Source organism: Cyclopterus lumpus, chromosome 1 (genome assembly GCF_009769545.1).
Source record: "Cyclopterus lumpus isolate fCycLum1 chromosome 1, fCycLum1.pri, whole genome shotgun sequence".
Lineage (NCBI taxonomy): Eukaryota > Metazoa > Chordata > Actinopteri > Perciformes > Cyclopteridae > Cyclopterus > Cyclopterus lumpus.
Genome location: NC_046966.1, coordinates 22,361,258 through 22,380,430, shown reverse-complemented (window position 1 = coordinate 22,380,430; position 19,173 = coordinate 22,361,258). Strand labels below are relative to the sequence as shown.

Here is a 19,173-nt window from a genome sequence, read left to right as displayed (position 1 = left end):
CGGGAGATGACGAAAGGCCTCTTGGCGAGGATCCGCTTCAGAGCGCTGCGCACGGGAAACAAGATGGCGGCCAGGCCGAAGATTTAAGGAAAAGGGCCATGCGACAAAAAAAAAAAGAAGCCGTTCAGTGTTTTTATCCTGTTTGTGTGTGTGTGTGTGTGTGTGTGTGTGTCTCGACCTCGCAGACGCCTTGGCTTCCATGAGTCCATACAGGCTGTGCATGTTGTAGTGAATGGACTGCTTTTGCTGCGCGGAGGCGCATAAGGTTTTAGCTCTCAGCAAACCTCCGAGGATGCCTACAAAAAAAAATGTAAAAAGAGAAACACACGATTCAATATTTTGACGACCGCGGTGGACGCAGGTCGTGCTCCATTTTTTTTTGGGGGCGTTTCGAGCTCTCCCACCGGGTGTGTACGGAGGATTCTCAAGACTGTTTGACGGACAGCCGTCGGTGGACCCGTCCAGGAAATTCGACGGCTCGTTCATGTCCTGAAAAACAAAACAAAAACCCCGAGAGAGGTTCAGGGAGACGATGATTTATACATCGCGAGGCGCAGAGAGTCGTCTCTTCCCGTACTTACGATCCACAAGCCGTCGAACGGCACCTTCTCGTGGAACCGCTGCAGGTTGTCGAACCACCAGTCGTGCGTCACGTCGTCAGAGAAATCGGGATATGCCGTCAGCCCGGGCCACACCTGGAGGAGAAGATGGAGGGTCTTATTTGTAAGTGTGCGTCGGGATGGTACGATTAAGGGGGGGGGGGGGCTGTCTCACCTTCCCTATGAGGGGTTTTCCTTCGGCATCTTTAATGAAAACGTCTCTCCTCAGCCCTTCGTCGTACGGCCAGTAGGCGCCCTCGGGCTGCACGCTGCTGATCCCCGGGTCCTGCGGGGGGGGGGGGGGGGGGGGTTCCGAGACAACAACAGTTACACGAGGGCTCCCCGGAAAAAAAAATCAGACGCACGCGTTTTTTTAAAAAGCTAAACACAAACTCCCTGCGTACCAGGATCATGACGTAGCGCTGGTCGTGAGCGTGCAGGTCCTTCACCAGATCCGGCAGCGTGGCGAACTTCGTCGGGTCTAAAGTGAAGTCCAGGAACCGGTCCATGTAGTCGATGTCGTTCCACTGAACGTCCTGGGGACAAATGTGTTTATTTTGGGGAGCGGGGGGAATGAATACGGACACGCAAACCAACAAAACCGTCTGTTGGCTCGACCGTACCTGGGGTATCCCATAATTCCTCAAGCGCTTGACAACCTCCCAGGTGGAATTGCTGGTGTTGTAGCCCCAGCGACAGAGATGGTAGCCCAAAGCCCAGTAGATGGGCATCGACGGGTTGCCTTGGAAACGGCGGAGGGAAGAGGAGAGTTCACATTGACGCACAAAAAAATATATAACGTCAACAGGAAGTTAATCATTTCCCATAAAAAGGACTTCAAACAAACATGCAACAGGACATGCACATCCAAATATGCTGACGTCTTGCACTCATGACTGACCGATGACTTCCACATACTGTCCGATCACGGAAGCGGGATCGGGACCGAGGAAGACGTAAAAGTCCAGGATTCCACCGATGGTGCGCCAGGTGAGGGCCGGGGCGGGCTGGAGGACCACGTCTGAGGAGACAGTGAGGACAGCGAGCAAAGAAGTAAAGGAAGCACATGAGGAGTCACTAAGAATCTAATGTACAGTTATAGACAAGCCGGAAGAGGAAGTGTCCGGGGGGGGGGGGGGGGACTGACCCATTGCGTTGCTGTTCAGCAGGAAGAAGCCGTGTGCGTCGCCTCCGTCCTCCATCGCCAGGTAAAAGGGATGAGCCCCGTACAGGTTGGTCTGCTCCTACATTGTGGAGAAGACACAATTATACTGGATGACCAACGGAGGAACTGCACCTTCAATCAAGCCGCAACCCTCAGGCCTGTTTGCACAGAAGACATAAGTAGGGAAAAGACAGGTGGATATTAAATTAATTAACGACGGCTCGGTTCCATTAAGTGTCACTTAATGGAAGAAAAGCATTTTGTACTTTTAGTGGCTACTGCGGCTGCCCTAAAGGTACATACAGTATGCATTCCATGGGGATTTATACTTCATAACATAGCTCCTGACACTGTAGCTCATATAGCGGCAGCGCAAAGGATTGTGGGTCGGAAGAGCCACAAGAGCCAGCCAACTTTCAGGCTGCAAAATGCTTCCGGATGTAATAGATTAGAACATCCTGCAATTTCTGGCATACTGCATTTGACATAATAATTGTTCGTATTATTATTCGTAAAGCACATTTCATACAGGCTGCGTAGCTCACAGTGCTGTCCATTAAAAAAAAAATTCAGAAAAATACAGAAAACCTTCCTTTTTACAAACTAAATAAATAAAAGTTGCAGAAATAAATGCATTTTAAGTCGTCTTTCTGGCACACTAAATAGTTCGGTAGTCACGGCTTACTGGGACTACTTAGCATCCATAATAGTATTTGCAACACCTGCTCCTGAAATGTAACTGTGTGCAAAACAATGACCAATAATAAAATAAAACATTTTTTAAAAAGGTGAATGCCCCGTACCGTAGGAGGCACGTCTCTGGCCCACATGGTGAGCGTGTTCCACTGCAGGTCGTGCAGGAAGGCGGAGCGGTGCTCCCCGAGGCCGTAAATGAAGCGGCTCTGCAGCGAGGTGGACATCTGGAGGAACTGATCGGCGTAGAAGAGCGGCGCCACTGTGGTGTTGAGACTGACAGGAAGCGGCATCGCGTCGGTAATCGGTATCATATTTCACACCTCATATTTTAAGAGCGTTTCTAGATCGTCGATCGGGACTCACAGCACGACTCCCGTGGAGCGCCTCTTCACGATGAGGCCGAACGGACGCCTCGACAGCTCCACCACGTACGCCGGACTGTCGGCCTTCTCGGTGGCGGCGGGGACCGAGATCGGAACCTCGAACCTCGGACTGGAGGGGTCGGTGATCTAGACGAGGAAAACGGGTCATTACACGGGACAATATATGCATTTTAGCCTCATTTTTTTTGCCTTTACGCAGCTGAGGAATGGAAAGAGGGAACACGACATGCGGCAAAGGGCCACGTTTCCATTTATAAGAAGTTCTGTTTCTGGCCACCTGATGAATATAAGTCCAATAGTCACAATAAATATTACTGCTAGACGCTCCACTTTCCTTATGAACTAGTCACTTTGTCCCAGAGCAAAGGGGAAGTGCAGAGTCAGGTGATGACTGCTTGTGGGTTTAAAGAGTGACCTTTGGCCTTTCGATGTTTTTATATTGATTAAGACATGAATCAATACAAACACATTGATTTAGTGCAGCTTTAACTCAACACATTTTTGCCCCGGGGGAGCACATTCTCGTGACTTGAAGCAAAAGTTGAGCAGCTGCAGGGTCAGCAGTTCTTCGCAGAGACATTGGGAGGTTTTGCACATGAACAACTGGCTGAATTACAAAAATACACTAACGTTCCTCGATGGTAATTGTTTTATGAACCATCGGTGGGATTACATGTACCTTTAAAATTCACGCGAGATCATTGATAACGCTACGAGTCGTAAAGCTCTTGATCAGAAAGCTCACTCACCCGGACGCGGAGCCGCGTGTCCGTCTCGTGCCGTATCTCCACCTCCAGAGTGAGGACGTCTGCCGGGTAGTAGGTCTTCACCTCCCTGACCAGCGTACCTTTCTGTCCCGTCGACGTGTCGTTCATCGACACGAGCGAGTAGGAAGGGAAGTCCCGAGGGTAGAAACACCACGGGATGCCGTTTCTCCCCGCCGGGCGAGACGACGCCGGGATGAAGCAACAGCTCCTCGCCTCGCACAGCTCTCGGGTCACCACCGCGCCTCTCTCCGGGTAGCAGTCGAAGCGCCACGCCTCGGGGATCACGCCGCAGGCCACGCGGCGGGAAGCGGCCGCGGTGTCGTTCACGCCCGTCCCCACCAGAGAGTCCGGCGTTTGAGAGCCGGGTGCCGGCAGCGGGTGCCGGTGCGGCTGCTGGTTGGACGGGCGGTGCAGCCAGAACATGGTGCCCAGGAGCCAGCCTCCGCAGAGGAGCAGCAGCAGGGCGCCGACCACCAGGAGGCCCGTGGTGATGGAGCACGGCGGCCTGCGGGGAAGCAAGGACGCGTCCTCGACCGCCGCCGCCTTGGAAACGAAACCGAGGGACATGTTCAGAGAAGCAACCAAGAGGGACCAAAGACCAGTAACATATAAGAGGATTAGACCGGCCGCAATCACATGTGTCAGAGACTAAAAACAGAGGAAATAGGCAACGCAAAGAACGGCTTAAGAGACGATTATTTTCTTGATTAAAAAAAATCGACTAATTGTTCGGTGTTGAAATTGTAAGAAAATAATGTAAGACGCCATTCACAGAGCCTACGGCGACGTCTTGTTTTATCCCAGAAACTGTCCCAAACCAACACACATTTATTTATCTATCGATCTCAAAAGTCAAAAAAGAAAAAGCAACAAATCCTCTCAAGGGAGAAGCTGGAAGTTAAACATTATTAATAATTTCAGCTCAGAATAAATACCGATCAAATGAATACAATCAACAACAAATAATGAGACTACCACATCAAGATTGGGGGGGGGGGGTAAATAAAAAGACACGTGAACTCACGGGAACTTCTTCCTGCGCGGGACGAGGCTCTTCTGACAAAGAGGTGCCGGAAAACTGAACATCTTCGGGGTTCAGCCGCTTGTACGACACCATCCTGAGTGTGTGTTCGTCAAACTGAGAGGGGGAGAGAGAGGGAAAGTTCAGTTGCACGAAGAATCTCACTTCCTGATACTTGGAGCCTGTGGGAGGAGTGACATCTGATTCGACATATTGATCCCTTGTTGGAAATCACAAGCCACCTGGCAGTATATTGCATTGACAGTTATAATCCAGTCATATAATACATATTACTCTGAAATGGGCCATTCTGCAAAGTGTAATAGTGTAAAAAGAGCTTAACACTTGTACTTTAAGTATATTTGAATGCAAATACAATTTTTCTTTACTCGCAACAGAGTATTTTACACTATAGCATTGCTTATTTTACCTCATTAAAAGTTATGAGCACTTCTTCTACCACATATTTAACGTAAAGTCTGGGCTTAAAGAAGAGCATTAAGTTAAAAACCCTTTAAGGACACATGAAGGTGAAAAGAAAGCCAACACCGCCAGTGACGTACAAAGAGTTGTAATAATCAGGACGGGATAATATTACCCTAATGTGTACATTTTTATTATTTTGTTTACTTTAGAGCAAAACGTTGTTGACTCGTCATATCTCACGTTGCGTTACATAGATGGCTTTAAAAAATATATAACTTTAGATCTCGCAAAGGACGGAACATGTATGTTAAATGTCAAAGTTCACCATGGAAACAATTGACCGATTAATTAAATGACAGTTATGGGAAAACAGTAACTCGTCGCCCGACTTGGCGACTGTTGACGTGACGTTATTGTTAAAACGCGTATTTACTGTTAGCTAACTTTTAACAACAGAGTAACTTTAGCTAACACGAAGCTAACGTGAGCTAACAATGGCGTGAACGCCGACACCGCTCACCTGGAGTCCGTTTCAGGTGTAGGGACACCGAGAATAGAGCGCCCGAGGGGGGTGGGGGGCAGATTTGTCCTTTATATAAACGTATATTTTGATATATAATCCGTAAGGTCGATAACCTCAAACGGCTGCATCGCGTGCGTCTGTTTATATTCATGTGACGTTCACAGCGCCTCGGAATTTAGAAAGCTTCCGAGGTTCTTCTTTTCTTTTTCTGGTTTTACGGCGGTTGCCATCCAGCTTATTGGCGCATTACCGCCACCTGCTGCTCGGGAGATATACTATTAATACCCCCCCACCAACACCAAAAAAAACTATTATTAGTTGAAACTTTTCATATTTCTAACTTTTCAAATGTTCCCATTATAAATATAGGCTGCAATCAATTCCTCAATATTTGCATTTTGGGGAGTTGTGGAAGAACAAATTCCTCCTAGAGATTAAACCCGATTGATTCCAAAGTTGGGCAGTATGATCGTGAGACATTATCAGTCAAAATATTAAACTATGTGCGTTGGGAGAACATATATATCTGCACCTAACAGCAGTCTTACGCATTTAGTGTACTTTTATTGAACATGACACGTCCCATACAATCAGACAGCGGCAGCACTTTTTCCATCACAGCCTTTTGAGGACGATTTCTTTAATTCACAATAGTTGTCGGCCATTTTAAGAGTTGTCCAAACCAGGTGAACCTCCTTTAATGATTTGGTTGTGAAGAACATATAAAATATTTATCGCCACTAAAAAAGGTAAAATGTTCCTAGCCATAAAAACAATTACAAAAAAAAAAAAAAAGACCCTGATGAGTATGAAAATCATTTTGCTTCATTACTGGCTAAAACATTTCAGTAGCTCAGACACAAAGAATGAATTCCAGTTTCACCCGACTGCTCATCCTAACATTTGATACAACAATATATTTACTCTTGAATCCAATTTCCACGTACACAATTAGTGTTGAAGGACAAATACTGCATGGAAAAATGTGAAATCTCAGACCTCAAGTGAGCCACTTGTACTACAATAAATACTTTAAATGTGTAAATTCAACTAACGCCTGAACAGTTTCCTAAGATTTGACCTAAGTTTTGTTAGTTGCTGAACACCCTTTGACACATATTGGTTTATCAATTTCAGGAAGTTAAAATATTTTAGCTTCAATACTTCTTTTGGAGAGTTTTAATGACGGCTTTAATCACAGAGAGTAGTCTCTCATCAATAAATATATTATATATATATATATATATATATATATAAATATATAAACACACACACACACACACATCAGTCATTTTTGCCCGCTATGCAAATGTTAGTCTGGGAGTTATCGTTGCTTTGGGATAAATCGTCGCTCCTCTCGGCGAACTCAAGCTCGTGCTTCCGCTTGTGGAGGCGCAGGAGTTGCGAGCGAATGAAGCCTCTCCCGCAGACGTCGCAGCTCCACGGCCTGTCGTCCGTGTGGAACAGCCTGAAGTGGGTCTTGAGGCTCGACTTTTGCTCGAAGCTCTTTTTGCATCTGGGACAGTCAAACTTCACGTGGATTTTCTTGTGCTCCCGCAAACGGTTCGCATGGTTGAAGCCCTCCTTGCACACGGAGCAGTGGTAGGGCCTCTTCCTGAGGTGCATGAGCCGGTGTACCTTCAAGGTCCCCGACTGGATGAAGCTCTTCCCGCAGTCCGGGCAGGAGAACGGCCTCTCGCCCGTGTGCGCCCTGAGGTGGGCCTTGAGGCTCACCTTGTGGATGAAGTTCTTCCCGCATTCGGGGCAGGAGAACAGCCTCCCGCCCGTGTGCACCCTGGAGTGGGCCTTGAGGTTCGCCGGTCGCGTGAAGCTCTCTTCGCACCTGGGACAGTCATACTTCGCCCTGGAGTGGATTTTCTCGTGCTCCCGCAAGCGGGCGAGCTGGTTGAAGCTCTCCTCGCACACGGAGCAGTGGTAAGACCTCTCCCCCGTGTGCGTGAGCCAGTGTCTGTTAAAGTGGCCCCACTGGGTGTAGCTCTTCCCGCAGTCCGGGCAGGAGAAGGGCTTCTCCGCCATGTGGACCTTATGGTGACCTCTGAGCTCACTTTGATATTTGAACCACTTGCCGCACACGGAGCACTTGTAGGGTTTCTCTCCCGAGCGGATCCGCATGTGGATCTGAAGGGCGCACATCTTGCCGCAGTTTCTTCCGCAGAGCCCGCAGCTGTACGAGCTCTTCTGCTGCTCCTGCCCCGGGGGATCCCCTCCTGACACTGTGGGAACAAGGACGACAACTTGAGACTCATAGAAACCTTTTTGCTTGTTAAAAATGGGATACTCCACCCACAAAAATGACCAGCTGTATATATCAGTTCCTCACATCAAGTTACCTTGAATTCTTTAAGAAGAAAACATTGTTCTTCTCGCACTTCTCCACGGTGAACAAAGAAGCAAAAGAAAAAAAAACTGAGAACGGTGTCGATAGATTGTCGTAAATAGGAGGAGCATGCATCACTGCTAAAACCAAACAAAGTTCTCATCCGTGCGTTCGGAAATTCCCGATCATACGACTGAATGACTGGAGCTCTGGATTCTACTGCTAACTGTGGGGGTTTGTATGTGGTTGTTAAAAAGGTGGCGAATACGAGATAGAGGACTTGACTTGATATGGACATCACAGCGGCATTAGAATTTGCACACTAACTAGATGCACTGTGTTGAGTGCTTGTAGCGGAACGCTAATTTACAACACCTGGAGCCTCTCGACTTCATAACCATCCCGTATATTCGGCCTTTAACAACATTTTTCTTCAAGAATTCAAGGCAACACACAAGTGACATTTGTACTCCCGCAAACTTGTTTCCTTACTGTTTAGGAGGTCATCTTCTACCTCCTTCACCGTTATCCTAATGTCCGCGTTGCTCTCCTGTCGCTGCTCCTCAGGTTCCTCCTGCATGGTGCAATCCTCACCGCCGGACGCCTGGTCGGGAGCTGCTTCTTCTTCTACACAACACAAAGGAAGTGACCTATAAAATTGTCAGCGAAGGCATTCACGGCCTTTACCGTGCATGAGAAGGGATATCTGGAACCTCGTTGTTTCACGTACCGCACACCGGTTCCTCCTCTTCCTCCTCGTTCACCATTACATTCACGTGTGGGCTGGAAACGACGGCCTCCGGTCGCTCTTCCGCTTCCTGCGGGTTATTTTCACCCCGAGCGGCTTCGTCGGAGTCGAGACCCTCTGAGGATCGGGGCTCAACCGACACCTACAAAAAAAACAGTTAAATGAGAACGCATGGAGACAATGGGGTTGAGAGGTTGTCTATAAATGCGGGCATGTGTTACATGAAGAAGAATAAACATTGAACGTCTCAAATCAAAGTAAAAACAACAAAAAACATCGCCTCTACCTCAGAGCTGACGCCGTTGACGAGGTCGGGCTGCGACGTTTCACCGGCCGCTCCGTTCTTGCTCTGCGTGCACGCCCGCTTGTGGCTCTGGAGAGTTCCCGCCATGGAGAAGTGGCGCCCGCAGTCAGTGCACGGGTGCAGCTTTTCCCTCGTGTGGATCTTGGTGTGCTTGCGCAGCTCGAACTTAGACCTGAACGACGAGCCGCAGCGCTTGCAGCGGTACGGCTTCCTCTCCTTGTGAGTCAGCAAGTGCGCCGTCAGCGTCAACTTCAGCTCGAACGCCTCGCCGCATTCGGAGCAGCGGTAGGGCGTGAAGCCGGTGTGGAGGCGCTCGTGTCTCTCGAGCGTCCACAAAAAGCGGAAGCGCTTTTCGCAGAAGGGGCACTGGTAAAAAAATTAAATTAAAATAACATTTTTAAATAGGCTTGTCGATATCCTCAGGCCATGACTTTAAAAATCATGCATGACAAGTTTGGGTCAGATTCAAAATTTGCACGAAATTGGCCCTGGATTCGAACCAGAGACCTTATGGTCACGGGGCAAATAACTGCTAACTTGCTTAAATATTTTTTTTACTAGAATAAGTTGAATACTTTAGGTATAAAACGCGTAATTTTCTTTTTCCAGTAGGTGTTTCTATGACAAATTGTAACGTTTCTTCATGTAAATGTAATTTTAATGTAATAATGAATGAATGAATTTTGTGGAAGGAGTGCGTAAAAGTACAAATGCTCAAAACGGCCAAAATAGGCCGAATTACTGTGGTGGCCCGGAGTGTTTAAATCGCACAATAATTGTTGTGCGTGTTAAAGGATGCAATGTGCACATATGCTGAACATTTGGAGTGATTAGGCCAACAAATTCTGAAGTTATAAGCATTGAAAGACAAGACACGCCCCCTAAGAGGTTTATTGGTCCATATCTCCTAAACACAATTGAGATAAGCTAAGTGGGCGGAGCTTAGGGGTCTGAGAGGCTTTTTTGTAGAGCAGGTGGAGATTGACATGCGCGAACAAATTCAAGTCAACTGGACATTCTGGGTGAGGGGGTGTCGCCGGTCAAACTTCAAGGGGGCGCTAGAGAGCAATTTTTTAAAACCCAAATTTGACATCTATATCATACGTCTATTTTCACCAGACCTGACAAGCTTGTCAAATTTGGTGAGTTTTGGAGTCTGGCAAGTACCCCACATATGCACCCAAAGATCTAAAAATCATACAAGTCATATTGCATGATCTAAAAAGACTAACCTGGTGTATAGCCGGGGTTCTCTTGGAGTCTGCAGCCGTCTGCCCATGGTCCACAGTCGGTTCCTAAAGCAGGAAAAATAAATAAACTATTTGGAGGCTTGTTTTCATTTTGGGCGATAAAAACAGTGGCATTTTAATGTGAGGAAGGACACACTTTAAGATAAAGCCTAATGCATACCGTTGGAACACGTTTATCCATCTCATCAAACACGGCGCTGCTAAACCGGAGATTTGAGAGCCGGATGTAACAGTCCTTCAGCGTTACCTGGGAAACCAAAATAATAATGCAGAAACAATTATGCTCACCCGTTGACCCTTACACAAGGTAAACTATTCAAAACAAGTGACCACTCAGGTCACACTGACCTCTTCCACTGGGACACTTGGAGTGAACGTTGGCGGTGGTGGTCTGGGAGAAAGTGTTTGCTAATAATAACAACAACAACATTAATGTATTATATAGCCGTCTATTCTGTTTGTTAAGCACGCAACGGTTTATTTAGACGCATACAACTTTATACACAAACTATAAAGAAAATAATGAAAGCAAGGACATTTTGTTTTACAAAAATAAAAGGCTCACCTCATAAGAGTGTAGCCACAGCAACTGCACCAGGATCTTCATCCCATAACTATCACTGAGGTGTACCTGCAAATTAATAATTACAAGTTCATTTCCAAAACACGCTCAGAGCTCAATATGTCCTAACAAAGGAGTGTATATGACACATTTCCATTTTACAACAGGAAATACTTACGCCATCTTTACACCAGAGGTGAAGCCGGTCAAACGGAAAATAGTCAGCCACGGAAAAGTACTTCACACCTAAAAAAATTTAATAAAACAATACATTAAAAAAAATATCCATACACATATATTGAAACTATTTTATTGTAAAGTAAAAAAAAAAAAAAAAGCACAATTAATATTATGAAATGCATGCAATAGGTTTGCCCAAGGCTTTATAATTAAAAAGGTATTTATAAAACATACCCATCAGTGTCGCCTCGCGCTGGAACTCCTGTCGCATGGCGTCCTGCAGAACCACTTCCACGTCGAGTCTCGGGGGAAAGTCCACAACGAAAACCTGGACAAAACAAAAGCTGGATGTTACAACACAAGATTTTATTCATTGCACACAATATTGTGCAGCAGCGCATTCAAAAAGATGACCCAAACATACAGAAAAAATGAATAAATAAGCTTACGTTAGGACAGCAACCGGAGACGCTGGCCAGGAGCGTGCCAAAGTGTGCCCGTGCCTCGGCGATTGTCCTGCTGGAAGTCAGATTGTTACCCGGAGCCAGGACACAGATTGCATCCGGCGTTCGAGGGAGAGCAGCATGCAGGACTTCGGTGGTCAGCTCGGACGCATTCGCCCCCGGTGTTGACATGACACCGAAGGAAAGTTTCCCCTCCGGCATCTTCACGAACCCATCTGCAATCGCCCGCAGATGGGAGGCTCCGACGAGAAGAACAAACTGAAACAGAAGCGTGATTTTGAGAATTCAAAAAAGCTCTTCTACAGCATGTAGTTTATTATTAAAATTCTATAAACCGTCCTACCTTCTTGTCTGGGGACTCGTCTGGAATGACCAATTTGTGGCTCCTTCCAGTGAACGGGGATTTCTCCCATTGAAGCACAGCGTGGCGGCGACCAGTACCACGGCCTATTCACAAACAAACAAGAAATATATAAAAATATATAAACAATCGCACATCTTTTTACTAGTAAAACAGAACAAAACAGAAGGGAAAAAGCATGCATAAGAAACCATAAAAAGGAAAACATTTATGGGACAAATGGTTGGTTACACACGTACGTTGCGCCATCCTCAACTTGGCTGCCTCTGAACGGAGGTTCAACTTCAGATCCGGCATCTGAAAATATGTAGGGCACCAAGGATTAATAACTACAATTACATTTTCATAAACAACTATAAATATGCAACAAAGCAGTTAGGGCATTGGGCTTTTTTTTTTTTTTTTTTTAAATAATGACTACTAGCACGCTTTAATTCCGATGGCAGACTTTGTGGTTTCTTGCCTTCTCTAACATCACAGCAAAATAGTGAGGGAGAGTTTTTATTCGTTATCATTATAACATTCACCAAAAAACACACCGTCTACATGCTGAAAAGCCAGCAACGTTTCCACCTTAACGGAGCTGCAGCTTTCAGCACATTAATGAGAACAAGCACAATTGTTTTCATTAAAACTATAATTCTCAGGCCACCAGGACAGATTTGACGTTACCTTGGAATCAAGAGTATTGTGTTTGGTCTAGGGTGATGATATCTTATATTCATGACGACAGACACTCAAAAGCATTATTGCGAAATCTCCAGAAACATTTCCGTTATCGCGTCATAACTTTCAACTGAAACTCGTTAGCATGTAGCTTTATTAGCTCCGCTTAGCCTTTAGCTTACACGCGTCGAGACTCTGAACTGAAACTAATAAATACCCCAAACATTTTCATAATAAAAAAAACAACATCGTCTCCGTGTTGGAACCAGTGTATTTGTTTATTGTACATGTCCTCTAGCAACACCTAGTGGCGATTGTGAACAGCTGCACGAAGTAAGCCATCTAAAATCGTAAAACACGCGGTGTAACCGGAAGAGGAAGTTCCTTTTGCCCATGAACTCACAAGAGTGAGAATGCAAGTTCACAAAGTCCACAAATTCGGCTTCATCCGCAAGTCAACTACTGATTACATCTATATCAACATGTTTAGCTTACTGTCAACTGCATGAGGATGCATTACTGTACTTACAAAAGGCATGAGTTTTGCATTCTTTTTTCAGTTTTACTAACGTATTTTGCGCCATTAAATTCCGCCAAATACAACAACCTGTCTGTTACTTGAAGAATGCGATGCTGGAGGATGTGTTGTCAAGCTGAAGAAAACGTGTCCTACCGTTAGTGAGAACAGTACAGTCCGAACCTCAGAGCTGACGCTGTCGACCAGGTCGGGCTGCGACGTTTCACCGGCTGCAGCTCGAACCGGCTCCGAGACGACGACGTCGTCGTCGCCGCGGACCGCTTCGTTCTTGCTCTGCGTGCACGACCGCTTGTGTGCTTTGAGAATTACCGCCAAGGAGAAGTGCCGCCCGCAGTCCCTGCACCTGTTGCAGCAGTGCGGCTTCCTCCCCTTGTGAGTCCGGATGTGCGCCATCATCATCCACTTCAGCTCGAACGCCTCGCCGCATTCGGAGCAGCGGTAGGGCGTGAAGCCGGTGTGGAGGCGCTCGTGTCTCTCGAGCGTCCACAAAAAGCGGAAGCGCATGAAACAGAAGGAGCACTGGTAAAAAAAAATAAAAAAAAATAGGCTTGTCGATATCCTCAGGCTGTGACTTTAAATCAAACATGACACGTTTTGGGCAGATTCGAAAATTTGCAAGAAATTAGCACTGGATTCAAACCTGAGACCTTATGGTTACGGGGCAAATACCTAACGCAGTGAGCTGGAGACTCACTTGCCTAAATATTTTATATATCGTTGAACAAAATTGAAGTCGACCGGATGAATTTTGTGGAAGGAGTGCGTAAAAGTACAAATGCTCAAAACGGACAAATTGCCCAAATTACTGTGGCGGCACGAAGTGTTTAAGTCGCACAATAATTGTTGTGCGTGTTAAAAGCGGTGAAAAGTCACCATTTTTCTAACTAATCATCTTTAAGGCCTTCAAACCATCCTGGAAAAAAAGATTGAAGTCGATCAGATAATTTTTGTGGGAGAAAACCTTAAATGTACAATGGCGAAAAGTGACAAAAAAAAAGCGGAAAATTGCCTAAAATGGGCAAATTATTGTAGCGCCCCCTAGTGTTCAAATACTGTGGCGGCCCCGGGTGTTTAAGTCGCACAATAATTGTGTGTTAAAGGATGCAATGTGCACATATGCTGAACATTTGGAGTGATTAGGCCAAAAAAAAGTTCTGAAGTTATGAGCATTGAAAAACAAGACACGCCCCCTAAGAGGTTTATTGGTCCATATCTCCTAAACACAATGAGATATCAAAAAAAACTGCGTTGAATCGGACTCAGCGTGTCGGACGAGTTCGCAGTTTTGTGTTTGTCACCAAATTAAAAATGGCGGATAAGCTAAGTAGGCGGAGCTTAGGGGTCTGAGAGGCTTTTATGTCGAGCAGGTGGAGATGGACGTGTGAAAAATTTCAAGTCAATCGGACATTCTGGGTGATAATAAAAATCCAAAGCGAATACAAACAGGGTCCTCTCGAACCCCAACAAGTCATATTGCATGATCTAAAAAGACTAACCTGGTGTATAGCCGGGGTTCTCTTGGAGGCTGCAGCCGTCTGCCCATGGTCCACAGTCGGTTCCTAAAGCAGGAAAAATAAATAAACTATTTGGAGGCTTGTTTTCATTTTGGGCGATAAAAACAGTGGCATTTTAATGTGAGGAAGGACACACTTTAAGATAAAGCCTAATGCATACCGTTGTTACCTCGGGGCTAAGACGATGGAATGGAACACATTTATCCATCTCATCAAACATGGCGCTGCTAAACCGGAGAGGTGTAAGCCGGATGCAACAGTCCTTCAGCGTTACCTGGGAAACCCAAAATAATAATGCAGAAAAAAATAATGGTGTCAATTTGTCTCTTCAAAAAAAAGCAAACCACACTGGTGTAATTAATAAAAGCACCATTACAAACCCGCTGATGGACCATCCTCTTTTGGGGTGCACCACATGATGGCTGAAGTTGGCCAGGTTGGTTCCCCTGTAATGAGAAATAGCATAGTTTGTATTTCACTAATAGCTTACCTGTTGACCCTTACACAAGGTAAACTCTTCAAATTGCGCAACAAGTGACCACTCAGGGGGGGGGGGGTCAGATCGAGATGGCACACTGACCTCTTCCACTGGGACACTTGGAGTGAACGTTGGTGGTCTGGGAGAAACCTGCAGCTCAGGTGCTGGTGGTTTGTCAACTGTTTGCTAATAATAACAACAACAACAACATTAATTTATTATATAGCCGTCTATTCTGTATGTTAAGCACGCAACGGTTTATTTAGACGCATACAACTTTATACACAAACTATAAAGAAAATAATGAAAGCAAGGACATTTTGTTTTACAAAAATAAAAGGCTCACCTCATAGGAGTGTTGCCACAGCAACTGCACCAGGATCTTCATCCCACCACTATCACTGAGTTGTACCTGCAAATGAATAATTACAAGTTAATTTACAAAACACGCTCAGAGCTCAATATGCATCCATTGTCCTAACAAAAGGAGTGTACATGACACATTTCCATTTTACAACAGGAAATACTTACGCCATCTTTATTCCAGAGGTCAAGGCGGTCAAACGGAAAATAGTCAGCCACGGAAAAGTACTTCACACCTAAAAAAAGAAACACAATTCATTAAGTCTAGACCATGTTATGTAAATTAAATGTACAAAAAAAAGTGATTCATGAAATTAGCCCTGGCTTGGATTTGAACACGGGTCTCTCGTTCATCTGATCCACCGATCAGATGAAAAACTTGATGCCTTCACCGACTAAGAAGATAACATTACAGTCTAAATAGAATACATTATGGTCTTTTTATTTTTAAGTAGGTGGTGCTTTGACTATGACTGAAAATAGGCTTGTCGATATCCTCAGGCCGTGAATTGTAACAAGCATCACAAGTTTGGGGCAGATTCGAGCAAGTCTAGTTGAGCCAGTAGGTGGCGCTGTGACAATGTGAACATATACCTGTACATGCCTCATGTGTCTCCACGTGAAGTGTAGACCACAGTGTGTAAATTACATGTGAATCTGATGCGTTTTAGGCTTATTTGCTTTGGCCAGTAGGTAGCGCTTTGAGAATGTGAACATATACATGCATCATGTGTCTCTACGTGAAGTCCAGACCACGTCATGTAAATTAAATGTTAAAAAAATAAGTTATGCAAAAATTAGCCCTGGCTTGGATTTTGAACACGGGTCTCTGGGTCACAGGGCGAACGCTTATTACCAATCAGATGAAAAACGTTTTACCAACTAAAAAGATAACATTACAGTCTAAGTAGAAGACATTGTCTAAAACTTGTCATTTTATCTTCTTAGTAGGTGTTCCTATGACAAATGTTGAATGTGTTCAGGCCTTGACTGGCATCATGCATAATTATTTTCGGAAGGATTGGATCAGTTAAAGCAACAGTCAGAAAGTTGGCGTTTATTGGGGTCCACATAACGTCAAGTGAACTTTGGTGAAAAGTCACCATTTTTCTAACTCATCATCTTTAAGGCCTTCAAACCATTCTGGAAACAAGATTGAAGTCGATCAGATAATTTTTGCGGGAGAAAACCGTAAATGTATAATGGTGAAAAGTGACAAAAACAAGCGAAAAACGCCCAAAATGGGCGAATTATTGTAGCGCCCCCTAGTGTTCAAATCGCACAAGATTTCTTTTGCAGGTTACAGGATGCAATGTGCAAATATACTGCAAGTTTTGAGTGATTAGTCCGAATAGTGTTGAAGTTATGAGGGTTGAAAAACAAGACACGCCCCTAAGAGGTTCATTGGTCCATATGTCCGTAGTACAATGAGATATCAAAAAGTTTGTAATAAGATTAGATGATATAACTACAATAACGAGCCAGAACGAGTGTGGCTTGAATCAGAAACAGCCTGTCAGACTAGTCCACAGTTTTGTGTTTTTATATAATTGGCGAAAAATCTAAGTAGGCGGAGCTTAGGTGTCTGAGAGGCTTTTTTTTGTAGAGCAGGTGGAGTTTGACATGTGTGAAAAATGTCAATCGGACATTCTGGGTGAGGAGAGTCGCTCGGACCCTAAAAAGGTATTTATAAAACATACCCATCAGTGTCGCCTCGCGCTGGAACTCCTGTCGCATGGCGTCCTGCAGAACCACTTCCACGTCGAGTCTCGGGGGAAAGTCCACAACGAAAACCTGGACAAAACAAAAGCTGGATGTTACAGTATAAGATTTTATTTATTGCACACAATATTGTGCAGCAGCGCATTCAAAAACATGACCCAAACAAACAGAAAAATAAGCTTACGTTAGGACAGCAACCGGAGACGCTGGCAAGGAGCGTGCCAAAGTGTGCCCGTGCCTCGGCGATTGTCCTGCTGGAAGTCAGATTGTTACCCGGAGCCAGGACACAGATTGCATCCGGCGTTCGAGGGAGAGCAGCATGCAGGACTTCGGTGGTCAGCTCGGACGCATTCGCCCCCGGTGTTGACATGACACCGAAGGAAAGTTTCCCCTCCGGCATCTTCACGAACCCATCTGCAATCGCCCGCAGATGGGAGGCTCCGACGAGAAGAACAAACTGAAACAGAAGCGTGATTTTGAGAATTCAAAAAAGCTCTTCTACAGCAATTCCGTCCTATTAATAATATAATATAATATAATAACTGTCCTACCTTCTTGTCTGGGGACTCGGCTGGAATGACCAATTTGTGTTTCCTTCCAGTGACGGGGGATTTCTCCCATTGAAGCACAGCGTAGCAGCGACCATTACCACAGCCTATTCACGAACAAAGAAATATATAAAATATATAATAAACAATTACACATCTTCTTACTAGTAAAACAATACAAAACAGAAGGGGAAAAAAAGCATGCAACAAGAAACCATAAAAGGAAAACATTTATGGGACAAATGGTCGGTTACACACGTACGTTGCGCCATCCTCAACTTGTTTGCCTCTGAAAGGCAGTTCTCCTCCAGACTCTGAAAATATGTAGGACACCAAGGATTAATAACCACATCTCAATTTTTATAAACAACTATGAATAAGCAACAAAGCAGTTATTATTTAATAATGACAACACGCTTTAATTCCGATGGCAGACTTTGTAGTTTCTTGCCTTCTCTAACATCACAGCAAAATTATATCAATATAACATTCACACAAATAACTGTGTCTACATGCACATTAATGAGATAGCAAGTTTACAATCGGGCTCATCCGCAACTCAACTCCTGTTTACATGTAAATTAACATGTTTAGCTGACTGTCATGAGGATGCATTACTGTTCTTACAAAAGGCATGTGCAACTTATATTTTTCCTCCATTAAAATTCTGCCGGAATACAACAACCCGTCTGTTCCTTGGAGGATGTGTTGTCAAGCTGGCTGCGTAGATGAATACAACGTGTCTTACCGTTAGAGAGAACAGTACAGTCGGTACCTCAGCGCTGTTGACCGGGTCAGCTGGAACCGGCTCCGAGACCACCACCACCACCACGCCGCCGCCCGGGGACCACCGCTCCGTTAGCGGCTCCGGGGAGAAAGAGCCACCCCGCAGTCCCCTTTAATTCAACTTTTAGCTAACACGAGCTAAACGTGAGCTAACGCTGGTGACGTCTCCATTCGTGTCGAGGGCTTCGAAGCGCGTGTCGAGGAATCCAGGAAGTATTTTTTTTTTTTTTTTTTTTTTTTTTTTCCGAAGGCTCGTGTTGATGACGTATGCGCGATGACGTTCGTACCACGTGACTGATTCAGGAAGCGGTTCGTATTTGGTGCGCGATTCGAAAAATAATAATTGAAAGGGGCAGCGAAACGCAGCGGGTTCCCCAACCACATTGTTGCGGACTTTATTGTCGCATTTGTTTGCGAAAGTATTTAATTTTTTGTTGTTGTTGTTTTTAGTGTTTTTTGCGATGGAACCAGCAAGAAAGAGGAGGTGTTCCCCCTGTCCTGGAACTCCTCATAAGGTATGCATATAGTAATAATAACTATCGTAAACATATTCTCTCTACCCCAGCTTCATCTGTGGCCTGTGAAATGGTATTTTTTTCTAAAATTTCACTGGGGAAATGTTGCTATTTTGAAATAAAAATGAATAAAATCTTGTCCCATAAGCACAGTCTCCCCAATTTACACTCCGCCAGTGTATTATAAAGACAGACCCTATATTAATACGTTCATAATTCATGTATTGGCATCACAAACATCATTATTTCATTTATT

At 45.0% G+C, this 19,173-nt stretch overlaps 2 protein-coding genes across 5 annotated transcripts in view; both read right to left on the bottom strand.

Moving 5' to 3' along the window:
• si:ch73-12o23.1 (lysosomal alpha-glucosidase) overlaps nt 1–5,744 on the bottom strand; it is an 8,826-nt gene extending 3,082 nt beyond the window's left edge. The window contains exons 1-14 of the mRNA XM_034558884.1: nt 5,578–5,744; nt 4,635–4,748; nt 3,593–4,153; nt 2,824–2,969; nt 2,568–2,733; nt 1,747–1,843; nt 1,501–1,620; nt 1,223–1,341; nt 1,004–1,135; nt 775–885; nt 582–695; nt 405–489; nt 179–296; nt 13–45 (exon numbers count right to left, since the gene is read on the bottom strand). Coding sequence (XP_034414775.1) covers nt 13–45; nt 179–296; nt 405–489; nt 582–695; nt 775–885; nt 1,004–1,135; nt 1,223–1,341; nt 1,501–1,620; nt 1,747–1,843; nt 2,568–2,733; nt 2,824–2,969; nt 3,593–4,153; nt 4,635–4,727 — 1,895 coding nt within the window. The 5' untranslated portion in view covers nt 4,728–4,748; nt 5,578–5,744. The remainder of the gene's footprint in view (nt 1–12; nt 46–178; nt 297–404; nt 490–581; nt 696–774; nt 886–1,003; nt 1,136–1,222; nt 1,342–1,500; nt 1,621–1,746; nt 1,844–2,567; nt 2,734–2,823; nt 2,970–3,592; nt 4,154–4,634; nt 4,749–5,577) is intronic.
• The window catches only part of LOC117748071 (zinc finger protein 62 homolog), a 20,722-nt gene extending 2,116 nt beyond the window's left edge, over nt 1–18,606 (bottom strand). The window contains exons 1-25 of one of the 4 annotated variants that reach the window (XM_034557732.1): nt 18,365–18,606; nt 17,879–17,930; nt 17,620–17,723; nt 17,253–17,525; nt 17,047–17,140; nt 15,515–15,582; nt 15,330–15,395; nt 15,086–15,169; nt 14,886–14,951; nt 14,666–14,779; nt 14,488–14,550; nt 13,127–13,510; nt 12,027–12,084; nt 11,770–11,873; nt 11,412–11,684; nt 11,197–11,290; nt 10,961–11,028; nt 10,786–10,851; nt 10,569–10,628; nt 10,381–10,467; nt 10,203–10,265; nt 8,953–9,336; nt 8,649–8,808; nt 8,411–8,545; nt 6,848–7,814 (exon numbers count right to left, since the gene is read on the bottom strand). In XM_034557732.1, the coding sequence (XP_034413623.1) occupies nt 6,865–7,814; nt 8,411–8,545; nt 8,649–8,808; nt 8,953–9,336; nt 10,203–10,265; nt 10,381–10,467; nt 10,569–10,628; nt 10,786–10,851; nt 10,961–11,028; nt 11,197–11,290; nt 11,412–11,684; nt 11,770–11,873; nt 12,027–12,084; nt 13,127–13,510; nt 14,488–14,550; nt 14,666–14,779; nt 14,886–14,951; nt 15,086–15,169; nt 15,330–15,395; nt 15,515–15,582; nt 17,047–17,140; nt 17,253–17,525; nt 17,620–17,723; nt 17,879–17,888 (3,828 nt within the window). In that variant the 5' untranslated portion in view covers nt 17,889–17,930; nt 18,365–18,606 and the 3' untranslated portion in view covers nt 6,848–6,864. Of the gene's footprint in view, nt 1–6,187; nt 7,815–8,410; nt 8,546–8,648; nt 8,809–8,952; nt 9,337–10,202; nt 10,266–10,380; nt 10,468–10,568; nt 10,629–10,785; nt 10,852–10,960; nt 11,029–11,196; nt 11,291–11,411; nt 11,685–11,769; nt 11,874–12,026; nt 12,085–13,126; nt 13,511–14,487; nt 14,551–14,665; nt 14,780–14,875; nt 14,952–15,085; nt 15,170–15,329; nt 15,396–15,514; nt 15,583–17,046; nt 17,141–17,252; nt 17,526–17,619; nt 17,724–17,878; nt 17,931–18,364 lie in introns of those variants that run through there. The other 3 variants (XM_034557858.1, XM_034557799.1, XM_034557902.1) reach the window with 3 other exon arrangements.
• Between the last annotated feature and the right edge of the window lie 567 nt (nt 18,607–19,173).